Below are 13,720 nucleotides of genomic sequence, written 5' to 3'. Positions count from 1 at the left end.
CCACACAACCAAGCAGTCCAGCTAGAATACCACACAACCAAGCAGTCCATCTAGAATACCACACGACCAAGTAGTCCAGCTAGAATACCACACAACCAAGCAGTCCAGCTAGAATACCACACAACCAAGTAGTCCAACTAGAATACCACATGACCAAGCAGTCCAGCTAGAATACCACACAACCAAGTATTCCAGCTAGAATACCACACGACCAAGCAGTCCAGCTAGAATACCACACAACCAAGTATTCCAGCTAGAATACCACAAGACCAAGCAGCAATCCTAAGCTATAGCTCACCTAAAACAAAAAAAGACTTAGAAGAAAAAGTACGAAAAGAAATTAAATTAACTGACATTGTTTCCACCAAGAACAAAACCATTTGGATGGAGGGGGTCGTAGCTACATTTGTTAAATAACTAATAACGCATGGGCATAGCCAGGGGGGGGGGGTTGGGGTTTAACCCCCCCCCCCCCGCCCGAAATGAGATCAGTGAATTCAGTGAATGATTTTTTGCTTTCATTTTGTTTATTTTAGGTGAGACTTTAATACTAAATCATCCCTTACCACAGCACAGCCTAGGGGGTTTTGAGTTAAAAACCCTCTACCAGGGAGTTATTAGTTTAAAACCCCCTATCAGAGGGTATTGAGTCAAAAAAAAAACTATCAGGGGGTTTTGAGATAAAAATCTCTCTACCAGGGGGTTTTGAGTTTAAACCCCCCTACCAGGGGTTTTGAGTTTTAAACCCCTTACAGGGGTTTTGAGTTTAAAACCCTCTACCGGGGTTTGAGTTTAAAACCCCCTACCAGGGGTTTTGCAGTTAAATCCCCCTCTTCTATAAACAAAACTTTAAAAAATGCAAACGACAATCCCCAAATTCCAAGAAAACAGTTAAGGAAGATTTTGACTTTAAAACCGCCTCCAAAAATTACGATAAACCCCCTCTCAATATAAAAAAAAGCAAACTATACACTCAAAATTCTATGAGCGTAGCCAAAGGGGTTTTGAGTTTAACCCCCACCCTCTCCAGTTGGGGATTGAAGCTAAAAAGTACCTCTTCAATATAAAAAAAAAGCAAATTACACACTATAAAATCTATGAGGGTAGCCAAAGGGGTTTTGAGTTTAAAACCCCCTGCCAGTGGGGTTTGAAGCTGAAAAATACCTCTTCAATATAAAAAAAAAATCAAATTACACACTAAAATTCTTTGAGTGTAGCTAAGCTAATGAGGGTTTTTGAGTTTAAATCCCCCTCCTCCAGATGGCTTTAAAAATTTTAAAACCCCTTCAGATGGTTTTGAGTTTAAAATTCCCCTACAGAGCATTTTGAGTTGAAAATCTCTCTCTTCAATATTATTTTAAAGCAAACTACAATCACCAAATTCTATGACCGTAGCTAAATGGGGGTTTGAATTAAAAAAACAAAAAAACTCCAGAGATTTTTTTTAGTTTAAAACCCCTCAACAGATGATTTTGACGATAAAACTTTCCTTTTCTATATAAAATCTAAAGCAAAATACAGGCATATAATTCCAAGTGCGTAGTCAAGAGAGGTTACAAATTTCTACCAGTGGCTGGGCTCCATTAATAAAGTGTGAATAGTCATCTGCCGAAATTGAAAAACACTAAATGTGGCTCAACAAAGATGGCTAAGACAGATTTTAGGAGTCAGTTATAGAGATCGGGTCTAAATCAAAGAAATCATATGTCGAACCCTTAGTAAGGTTATGACAGAGCGTCGCATGAAGTTTTGGGGGACATGTTCTCCGACAAAATGAATTACGCATAATAAGAGTTGCGATGACATCCTGGTACAACTTGGCGCCACACTTTCATTGAGGTCCTCAGAGCAGGTGGGAAGAGGCTTCAGACATTGCCAGTGACAGATTTTTGCGGAAACACACAAACACATATATGTAATTTTTTTCCGCCTGGGGGGGGGGGGGAAATCCCCCCCCCCCCGAAAAAAAATCCGGCTACGCCCATGTATACACCCATATGTCTAATTTCAGTTTTGCACCCTGATCTTGCCCAAAATCAGAAACGTAACTGAAGTTAGTTGCCATCTCCACAATTACCGCTTATTTCCTTGCCTAAATATTCAAGTAGATTTGGTATTGGACCCAACAAACCAGACAGGTAAAAGACTACACAGTTCTATGACTTACTTGGTTTAGTCTAAAAGGGCAATGTTGAAGTGCTATGTCAAGTATGATAAAGATGTCCGTACCAATGTTGAAAGCCTAAGTCAGAAGCACAGTTAAAACAACAATTTAGATAAAACTGGACAATATTTTCATGCATTTGTCAATCGTATGATGGTTAGCTTATCTTCAGCCAAGGAAGATATCCCATCGTTTTTAACAAAGAGAGATATCTCACTCTATAATAATACATCATTAAAAGATGAGCCTGTGTACAAGCAAGTGGGGACCCTTAACTAGAGTTTAAGATGCCTGTATGTAAAAAAATAAAATTCCCCATCACAAATAAAAAGTATACTAAGGGGGGATCGTTAAACATGTCCAACATCGCTTCTATTTTTAAAAAGAACAAAGTGGAAAATAGACAAATCGATACTGATTTTAATTCATTATTTGCTCAATTACCAACCTGATTTTCGTAAGTATAAGGGATATCTTGGTGGATGGATAGTTGGATACAGATCACAATGGGAGCTGAAACGATTTTCCTAGAAATTCTAAATCCCTTGTATTTCTTTTGGATAGTACATGTAATTACTAGCTACTTGGCCACACATTTGGACTTTATACTTTTTCAAAATCTAATCATCTTACAATTAAATTTAGATGCTTCCTTTTGGGCCGGTTTTAATGGATGGCAGATGGGGCTCTACGGCTCAGCGGCTTTACGCTCTTTTGGTTGTTTGTTTGTTGTTGTTTTTTTTTCGCATTTTTACCGATAATACTTAAAATCTTATTTTATCTTATCTTATATAATACAGACGTTACTTCAAAAAGAAGATGATTCCGTCCTACGCGTTATGCATCTAGTCATGCATGTTAACCAACCTTGCAGTTGACAACACTGTTGTGGTTAAGAAGTGTCTGCTTCATAGACATACCTAGATATTATATCTCTGGTCTGTTCATAGCGTGCTGGTAATCAACTCAGGAATTACTACATTGCGTATAACATTACATTTTTGTGACTAAAATACGCATTTTTCAATAATAATTTTAAACAAAGGAACATTCAATTGAATGTACGGGTACTATCTTTTAGAAAGTGGAGCGTGCTTTTAAATATTAGTATTTCAATTAATAAGTGGATTTTTATTACACCTTTCGAAAAAGTATAGAAGATAACAAAAAAAAACTCTGCCGGAGGCTCCGTATACATAAATCCGGTCCTGTCTACATAGCTGATTGTATAAGCTTATGGAACTACATCACAACAAAAGGCCCAACGACACTGCACTTATAGTAGATGTAAGCCTCCTCCTTTTTTGTTTAGTTTAACCCTTTACCTCCATAGAATAGAAGACTTTGCTTACCTGTAAGTAGTGTACGTTACGTTTGTATGCAGCGTCACAATTCCGTTTGATATCATCAAGTATATCGATGATCTGCCTGAGGAGAAAATAACAAGGGACTGGTATCCATCTCTAGCATATATTCAAATATATATAAATATATAAACATAAATATAGACACTTAGACAGTTCTACTATGACGACATCGCAAAAGGACTTCGAAAATCATGCTTTAGCTTTCTAAGCACAGATGAAATAACCGCAAAATGTGACACTAACTCACAATTCTGCACTCTGCGTCGTTAGCCAAGTCCAGTGTTTCGCAACATTTTAAGGTCTAAAAGGGGCCAATATGCTTTCCCAAACACGTGTCAAAGCTCGCAATACCTCCAACAATCATTGAGTCCAATACAGCCATGCCTCTGAGGCTTCAGTGTGCACTGTGGACAGAGAATTCTACAGGCTGGAAAGCGCCATGTCCTGGACCGAATATAGCACGCATGCAGTAGTATGGGCATTGCAGGCTTAGTAAAAAGAAGACTACAAGGTATTTTGCATAATTTTGGTAAGATGTAAATGTTCTATAGCAATCTATGGATGCTCATAATGATAATGTAAAGCTCATTTGTTTCTAAGACCAACCGCAGGCAAGGGAGGCACGTAGCCAGTACAACGACCAATCGCCTTTATTTCGCCCACGTATCTTAGGTATCTATTAGGGCTGGTTTCACTTGGGGGAGGGGGGGGGAAGTCCTAAAAATCCCGATGCTTAAATTTCCTGTTGCTTCCCGTGGTTGAAACTTAAGACCTCTTGGTTTGGAAGCCATCCACCGCGTGTTCTGTAATGGGCACAATGGTGTATGCATTAAAATACATTTCATTATTCTTTATACAGGATTGGAAGAGAAAATGGTACACAATTTCTGAATAATCTGGTCAACTTACCAATAAATTTTAGAACAATCGTATATAGGCACGTCCAGATGTTCATTATGCATGTCTAGAATCTTGCGAATAATTTTTAAAAAGTAAGTCTGAAAAAATAATACATTATAAGGAATTAAATATTTATATAAAAGGCTCAATTATTGAAGTGGACTAATAAAAAAATATATTTTTTTTGTATCTCATCTGATCTTGTAGTATAAGGAAGTGGCTTGAAGAAAAAAGTCTATCTACATATAATCTCAATTGGAGATTTTCATTAATGGCGGAAAAACTATAAATAGATCTCTTTTTGGTGTATCCGGTTTAGAAAAAAGAAATGTTGATAATCTCTTTTGTTTAAAGGTTTATGATAAGTTTTATGCACTTTCTTGCACAGCAGAATAAAGTCTACTCAGCTTTCTGTTTGTAAAAACTAAATGAAGCAGACATAACCCAATAACAATATGAAGGCAACCGCCAAGCAGTAAGACAGAAGAGTGTATATGTACATTAAATGCGATACATTGATATATTCTCAAAGTTATAACTCAATTATTTTTTTATTCAATTGGCACCAGTGACTTGACATGGTTTAGTTTATCACGAAAATCTAAAAAATAATAATTTTCAAGTCTTCTTTAATTTTCCTTGTTAGATTCTTCTTGTTAGATTCTCACTAAGGCATTTTTTAAAATGTAATCATATATGATAAAGGATGGAACTATAAAATAAATCCCTAAGAACTATAAAGCTAAGATAAAAATAATCAAAGCCAAAGCACGCCACCTACCGAACTGTCGCAAAATGAAAATAAATTTAAATGTCCCCAGCCAATCAGTTTCTGCAAAAGATAAAACAATCTCTTCATTAAGAAGAGCACCACTGTAAAGTTGCTGTAGTCCACAAGGTTGTGCTGTGGGTCAATCAGATGTCTATAGATGGACTCTACATACTGGACACATAAACAAAATAAAGTAACGGGAACACATTTAGTGAACGCGAATTTTGAACAATATGAATATGCAGTATACATCAATAGAAGTATACATCAATTTATATACAGCAATAGTAAAGTTATGTAAAGTTCCCTTTTGAAATCTTGCGATCTCTAGGGTAGATGATGTTAAGGCCATCTGTTTCTTTGGCCAACGGTTAACGAGCAAGTTTGGCCAGCACATGACCAACTTAAGTCAGGTACCCATTATAGTAAGGTGGACTCAGGGGCGCCTATTTATCCCGAAATTCAAAATCCGAGTCTTCACCAGGATTCGAACCCAGGACCCCAGGAAACCAAGCCCTTAACCACTCTGCCACTGCCCCTCCCATATAATTTAATGCATCAATCAACATATCAACCAATCTAGTAATCTATCTATCCATAAATTATTTAATCCATCTACAGTTGACTCTAGATAGTAACACTTACAGGACCGGGGAGGGGGGCTGTACTTATATGAATTTAACAGTAAATATCAAGAAAATACAATTTATTATTTTATATGAAGTATTCTCTTAGACTTTCAATGGTATAAATTAAACAAATAGATAATAAAAAAAATAACCTAAAAAAAAACAACATGATTTCAGCTTTACACACTGTACTAAACTACAATTTCAGCATAACTACGTTCTAAAATGTAGTTACTACAGCATACATTAATTACATGAATTAGCGTCGACGCTGCGTAAGATTACCGATTGTGTCAAATTATGAAGTGTCGGACTATCAAAGAGTCAAATCTATCTATCTATCTATCTATCTATCTATCTATCTATCTATCTATCTATCTATCTATCTATCTATCTATCTATATCTATCTATCTATCTATTTATCTATCTATCTATCTATCTATCTATCTATGGATAAATAGATATTGATAGATAAACAGACAGACAGACAGACATATTGATTGATTGATTGACACATATGTCTATACTTATGTTTATATATTTATATATATTTGAATATATGCTAGAGATGGATACCAGTCCCTTGTTATTTTCTCCTCAAATGTCAAACCCTTTTAGTTAGCACTTACTTTTATTTGTGAAGAGATGTCAAGGTCAAACCCTTTTAGTTAGCACTTACTTTTATTTGTGAAGAGATGTCAAGGTCAAACCCGTTTAGTTAGCACTTACTTTTATTTGTGAAGAGATGTCAAGGTCAAACCCTTTTAGTTAGCACTTACTTTTATTTGTGAAGAGATGTCAAGGTCAAACCCTTTTAGTTAGCACTTACTTTTATTTGTGAAGAGATGTCAAGGTCAAACCCTTTTAGTTAGCACTTACTTTTATTTGTGAAGAGATGTCAAGGGCAAACCCTTTTAGTTAGCACTTACTTTTATTTGTGAAGAGATGTCAAGGTCACTGTCTATCATTTGGCAGAGAAGAAACAAGAGCTGGGTAATGTCTACAGAATATAACGGATTACATTAGGCAAGATTATTGTCAGCATTAAAACAGAAAATTTTAAGCTTTGATGACATCATTATTTACACAGCATTATAGAGTTTTGGATGTTATTGACAAATGAACAAACACTTCAGAGGCTTTGATGACATTGACAATTAATAACACTTTAGAGATATGATGATACTAACAGTTGAACAACCTGGTAGGGGCTGCATTTCAATTATAAAAAGGCTCGTGAAAGGCTGGGAGTGTTTTGAACTGTGCTAAAACCAAAATATATTTTAAATAAACCCAAAAATTTAATAAATAGACCAAAATATTTATTAAATAAACCAAAATATTTTTAAAGGAACAATTTTTTTTTTAAATAAACGTAAATATTTTGTAAATAAACCTAAATATTTTGTAAATAAACCTAAATATTTTGCAAATAAACCTAAATATTTTTTAATAAAACAAAAGTATTTTTTAAATAAAAGAAAATATTTTTTTTAAATAAACCAAAAATATTTCTTAAATTTACAATTAATATGGTTTTAATGAACCAAAACCCAATGGCATTTCAGAATAAAAGTGGTTGAAACTGGCTAAGAGGGACGGATTGGTTAAGAAGCTATGCATTCATGTAACATGTCTTATAGTACTTAGTCCCAGTACCATTCTTACTAGCTTAACAACTGTAAGCCTTTACAATGAACCATGGGCGTAGCCGGGGGGGGGGGGACAGAGGAAGCAAATAAATCTAGAGGGACAGAAAGTACAAAGCAAACAAATCTAGAGGGACAGAAAGTACAAAGCAAACAAATCTAGAGGGACAGAAAGTACAAAGCAAATAAATCTAGAGGGACAGAAAGTATAAAGCAAACAAATCTAGAGGAACAGAAAGTACAAAGCAAACATATCTAGAGGGACAGAAAATACAAAGCAAATAAATCTAGAGGGACAGAAAGTACAAAGCAAACATATCTAGAGGGACAGAAAGTACAAAGCAAACAAATCTAGAGGGACAGAAAGTACAAAGCAAACTAATCTAGAGGGACAGAAAGTAAAAAGCAAACAAATCTAGAGGGCCAGAAAGTACACAGCAAATACAACTAGAGGGGCAGAAAGTACAAAGCAAACAAATCTAAAGGGGCAGAAAGTACACAGCAAATACAACAAGAGGGGCAGAAAGTACAAAGCAAACAAATCTAGAGGGACAGAAAGTATAAAGCAAACATATCTAGAGGGACAGAAAGTACACAGCAAATACATCTAGAGGGGCAGAAAGTACAAAGCAGTCTCATACCTGCATCATTGTTGCTGAAATATTTGTGGAATGCATCAGAAAGGTTTGTCACTTTTAGGTCTGAGTTCTGAAATTAAATAGAAAAAGTACATTTTGTTTATAGATTTATTAGATTTTTTTTCAATAAAAATCCAGGCTTATTGATAATATAATATTTCATAAAAATGTGGGGCCTTTCTATTTAAATAATTAGCGATAATTAAGCAGAGTATATGTAGAGTAGAGTTCCACTTTCAGACCTTGTTGCCTACACGGCATATGTTTCTCTGGCCAACGGTTAACTATCAGGGTGTCATGTGGCTAGCACAACGACCAACCGCCTTCACTTTCCCAAACTAAAGTCGGGTACCCATTAGAGTTGGGTGGACTCAGGGGCGCCCTAAAAATTCCGAAATTCAAAATCCCAGCCTTCACCGAGATGCGAACCCAGGACCTCAGCCACCGCATCCGCTGATCAACTACTACTTTAGAGACAGTTAGTTATCAATTAAGATATTGGACATTGTTTATATTATCTACTTTAAAATCTCTGCCAGTCTTCAGTTTGTAGTTTTGTTTTCTTTAGTTTTTATCATACCTACTCCCCTGCCTTTCTCTGTATCCCTTTCTCTTCTTTTTCTAAAACACTGTATTTTTATAAAATATCAAGGAGCAGATTACTTTCATTAACATTTATGATTTTAAAAAAAAATTCAATGGAGCGTCACTCTTCCCGCTTATATTTTGTACATTAAGACTCATGCAGCAAAAAAAGACTTTTAATATGACTTGGAAACAAAGACATACATTGAGAGGGCGACACGGCCTAGGGGCACATTAGACATACATTGAGAGGGCGACACGGCCTACGGCACATTAGACATACATTGAGAGGGCGACACGGCCTACGGCACATTAGACATACATTGAGAGGGCGACACGGCCTACGGCACATTAGACATACATTGAGAGGGCGACACGGCCTACGGCACATTAGACATACATTGAGAGGGCGACACGGCCTACGGCACATTAGACATACATTGAGAGGGCGACACGGCCTACGGCACATTAGACATACATTGAGAGGGCGACACGGCCTACGGCACATTAGACATACATTGAGAGGGCGACACGGCCTACGGGCACATTAGACATACATTGAGAGGGCGACACGGCCTACGGGCATATTAGACATACATTGAGAGGGCGACACGGCCTACGGGCACATTAGACATACATTGAGAGGGCGACACTGCCTACGGGCACATTAGACATACATTGAGAGGGCGACACGGCCTACGGCACATTAGACATACATTGAGAGGGCGACACGGCCTACGGCACATTAGACATACATTGAGAGGGCGACACGGCCTACGGCACATTAGACATACATTGAGAGGGCGACACGGCCTACGGGCACATTAGACATACATTGAGAGGGCGACACGGCTTACGGGCATATTACACACGTAAGAGCGATGGCATTTTAAACGACGGACATATCCAGGCATAAAGTAGAGAGAGGCGACGATAAAGTTTCTCTATTTCAATAGGGACTTTTGCCTTACCAAGGGTATTGTGACATCTTGAGAGTCCGACAGGTACAGCCCAAACGATGACACCGTCTTCAGGTTCACTGTTGGAGCCAAGTTCAAGGGCAGATAGAAATCTAGAGATGATGTCGTCAGTATCTGAAATCCGTTGGCACCTGTGCCTTGACCCAATACAAGGTGAGCTGTGGGGAACGAAAAGACAATGAGTGAAGGGAAGATTGATGATTACATCGGGCACAAAAGATCATTTTTTCACTCAAAAAACAGTGAGTCCCAAAACGTTTTCCATGACGGAACACTTCGTACATTCTGAATATTTAGCGCAGTGATTCCCAAAGTGGTCTATATAGACCCCCAGGGGTCTACGAAAGTGAAACAATAAATTTGGAGTTTACGATCATGGAAAGTAATGTTTAACAAACAGAAATGTAGATTGCAAGGCGTTGATTATTTAAAATTGGGATTCATGCCCTCCTTGTCAAACAAGCGGTTACCTAAGTGACTTTTACTTTTCATGTCGATATGAACTAATTACACTGGAGGATCATTTGAGACGATGCCACCTTGATAAAAGATAAAGCTTTGAAAAACTTTCGAACTCTCAAAGATAAAGTTCAAAAAAGACCCACAAACTCTCCCTTCAATATCATATAGAGAAGATGGTGGTTTGTGAGAGTCTTACAAAGATCTCTTTACTTATAGCCAAACATGGAACACATTATAGATAAAACATTTATTTTACCAGCCCTTGAAGTAGTTTAAAAAAAACTTGTACACAGTCCTACATCTGATATTCAAGGGCACATTATGTAATTCTTTGCAAATGACATGTATATACGGTTTGGGATTAGCGGCGTCGCAAGCTCTTACAGGGTGTAGCGCTATGTGCTGCAACTGCCTGAGGGTCGCCGGCTCCTTATTTTTCCTCAGGTAGACCCACGAAACCTTTCCCATGTTCTGGTATAGCTGCAAGGCAGCAGAGGTTTGAATTCAGTTTCCCTTCTGCTAGGTGAGTTTATCATAATTCTAGAAAATTACATTACAAATTACATTACAGATGGCCTTTGATAGTCCGAAGCAGTGGCGTAGCTAGCCATGTGCCGGTGGTGCGGACCGCACGGGGCATAAAGTGATGAGGTCCATCAATCTGAGCGCAACATCTCAGTAAAAACTGCACACGTTGTACATACACGAACAGACGTTAGCTACTGTATTGGATTTAAAACATTTATTTATTTTGCCTCTCTGTTAATCTCCGAAGTTTTTTTCTTAAATTAAATGTAAGTTGTAGATCAGCTTGAATCAAATTTACTTGGTTTGTTTAAAGTTCTCAAGGCAACGCACTTTTACAAGGCCACTTTCTTCTGGGGCACATGGAACATGTTGTTTCTGGCTATTTCCACATTAAAATCTTTTGAAAAAACTGCCATGCAAGATAATGATTTCAAAGATAAATAAAAAATAACTTGTAGAGAAAAAAAAAATTCTCAATGTTTTGTTCATGACAGATTCTTACTTGTTACATTTAAAACGTAGATTAAAGGGAAGATTACATTCAATGCAGCAGATTTAACTTCGTATGGTCGAAAGATGAGTCGAAATCGATCTGTTGTTATTTCAGTTACTGCTCATGAAACAAAACAAAACAAAATAATTTTTGATTTGAAAGTGATACAGAACATGATAAGAGATTTATCCAAAACTTTCATTATTTTTATTCCAAAAATCAGCTTATTGTAGTACCGTGATAGTAAAAAAAAATCAATGGTAAAAAAAAGTTATAATTTAAAAAAAAAATTATATTAAAAAAAGTAATATTAAAAAAGTAGTATTTAAAAAAATGGATTTCGAAAAAGTCTTACTTTATGAAACTGATGACCTTTTGTCCTAACTTACCAACGGCGACCTACGCTTACAAGATAATGAGGTTATAAAGGTCGAGGATAAGCGTGGCTCAGCAGCTAGGTATTGCATATTGAGAGACACGTCACTAATAGTTAGTGAAGAACTCTACTGTAAGGGCACTGACCCTCTAAGGCTAGTGACTGAACATCGTATGGGATTCGCGGGTCATATCCTTAGACAAGACGAAACCTAATCCCTAAAGATAGGCATGGCCTGGAGGATAAAAATTAGGAAACCGGAAGTAGATTAGTGGGCGTCGCACCTTCTACCCGTAGGCACTAGCTAAGCCAATCTCTGTGGATTTGGGTTGTGAAAAGGATAAAATAAGTGAAAATTAAGATTTTGTATTAGAAAATAAATTCGTCTTTGCATTGTAATCATACTTTACTAAGTAAATAATAACTGTTAAATTAACTTTATGAGCTTTCTACAGTAGATAGTAGTTTTCCAACAAAAAGCTGATAAACATTCAGATCTGCCTTTTAGAATTTAGGCCTACTATCGACTAGCAAAATATCGCTTTTTTTTAATTTTTTTTTTCTAAGAGGTCGAGATAGATTTAGATCTATATTTGTATACCAGTAATTATAAAAGTAAATTAAGTATTTGAACTTCTTGATTTGGTTAAAATTCGGCTTATCTACTTTTGACCAAAATAAATATTGTATAAAGAAACAACGTTTTAGTTAGCTGTTTCACAATTGCCTAGAAGTGTAACACCGTACTGAGTAGGTGGTCATGTGTTCAGTAATACTGTTGAACGGAATGTGAAAATCAATTTTTGTTTCTACTAAGTATTGAGATACGGGGGGGGGGAGGGGGGAGGGGAGGGAAAGGATGGAAGTATTGTGATAAATTTCAATTGGGTTGTTACGCATTTCTCACAAGTCACGTGCTAATGTTGTTTTACATTAATGGCCTCATTGATTTCATTGTAATTTGAAATTTGAATGTGAAAATTGTCTAGATATCTAAATCTTTAATAAAACTAGGTCAGATAATTCACTAATTGATATGATTGCTTTAATAGATGTATTAGATCTAGGCTAGTACTAGAACTAGATCTACAGCTAATCATTGGAAGATACTGCCATTATTGTCATATATAAGACCTTAATCATGTGAAGTACTTTAAAGTAGGTCAGAGATACGAACAACCTCATTAGCATTAAACAATTTAAATATTTGAAGTAAGTCCCTCAAACATTCGAACCATTTTCGATCACGTGCTGTATCGACGCCAAAAAAAAAAATAAATAGGTTCTTTATTAGAGCCTCGGGCCTGTCAAACCGTAGATTAAGAATCACTAAACAAACTAACAGGATTGCGTTCAAGCCAGTCAGACCGTAGATAAGAAATCACTGACCTAACTGACCAACAGGATTGCGTTGCGTTGCAGTGACCCTCTGATGAATACTCTGCGGCACGGCGGTGTTGTTACTGGACAAAGTGACTCTACTTCTGGACAGCTCCTGAAAAAGAGACGTGGAGACCTCCTGGTTGGGTTGTCTGGAGGGCTCACTGAATTGTGCCGTTCTTCCCCAATCATCCCACAACGTGGTGATCATCCTATGCGACCTGGTGGTCTGGACGCTGAAATTTGTGAGGCCGGGTGTAAGGAAGTCGCGACTGGCAACTGACTCAATTTTCTCAGCTCTGTGAAAGTAACTGACTGAAAAGAAAGATTGACGTTCATGTATTTTCAATGTTTCTCTTGTCAATGTTTTGTATCTTAGCCTACCACCTGCCACCCTCCCAGGGATAATGAGGTGCTAAAATGTAATAAATTGTCTCACGTTCAATTGGAAGTTAGCAAGACATATCCAAAGAATGGGCGGGAAGGTCGTCGAAAGAGATTTTAAAAGTTAAGTTCCCCTTTCAGACCATGCGGTCTATGGTGCAGTTGATGTAAAGGTTATTATTTTTCTGTGAGCCATGGTTAACGTGGGTGTCATGTGGCCAGCACAACTACCAATCGCCTTTACTTTTCCCCAACTAATTCAGGTACCCATTAGAGCTGGGTGGACTCAGAGGCACCCTTAGGATCCCGAAATTATAAATTCGGTTCGAAGCCAAGCGCTTTATCACTCAGCTATCGTGCCTACGAAAGAGATTCTAGTCAAGGCTAAAGACAATAGAGATGTACAACAGAT

The 13,720-nt window shown here is 37.1% G+C and overlaps 1 protein-coding gene across 1 annotated transcript in view; it reads right to left on the bottom strand.

Moving 5' to 3' along the window:
• Positions 1-13,720, bottom strand: part of LOC106063215 (uncharacterized) — an 82,329-nt gene that overhangs the window by 36,313 nt on the left and 32,296 nt on the right. The window contains exons 14-22 of the mRNA XM_056004316.1: positions 12,934-13,239; positions 11,178-11,285; positions 9,677-9,843; positions 8,124-8,190; positions 6,763-6,833; positions 5,213-5,374; positions 4,441-4,529; positions 3,517-3,592; positions 2,168-2,242 (exon numbers count right to left, since the gene is read on the bottom strand). Coding sequence (XP_055860291.1) covers positions 2,168-2,242; positions 3,517-3,592; positions 4,441-4,529; positions 5,213-5,374; positions 6,763-6,833; positions 8,124-8,190; positions 9,677-9,843; positions 11,178-11,285; positions 12,934-13,239 — 1,121 coding nt within the window. The remainder of the gene's footprint in view (positions 1-2,167; positions 2,243-3,516; positions 3,593-4,440; positions 4,530-5,212; positions 5,375-6,762; positions 6,834-8,123; positions 8,191-9,676; positions 9,844-11,177; positions 11,286-12,933; positions 13,240-13,720) is intronic.

The sequence above is a fragment of the Biomphalaria glabrata genome, chromosome 11 (genome assembly GCF_947242115.1).
Source record: "Biomphalaria glabrata chromosome 11, xgBioGlab47.1, whole genome shotgun sequence".
NCBI lineage: Eukaryota > Metazoa > Mollusca > Gastropoda > Planorbidae > Biomphalaria > Biomphalaria glabrata.
The sequence above is the reverse complement of the archived record's forward strand: the minus strand, read 5'-3'. Positions and strand labels throughout refer to the sequence as shown.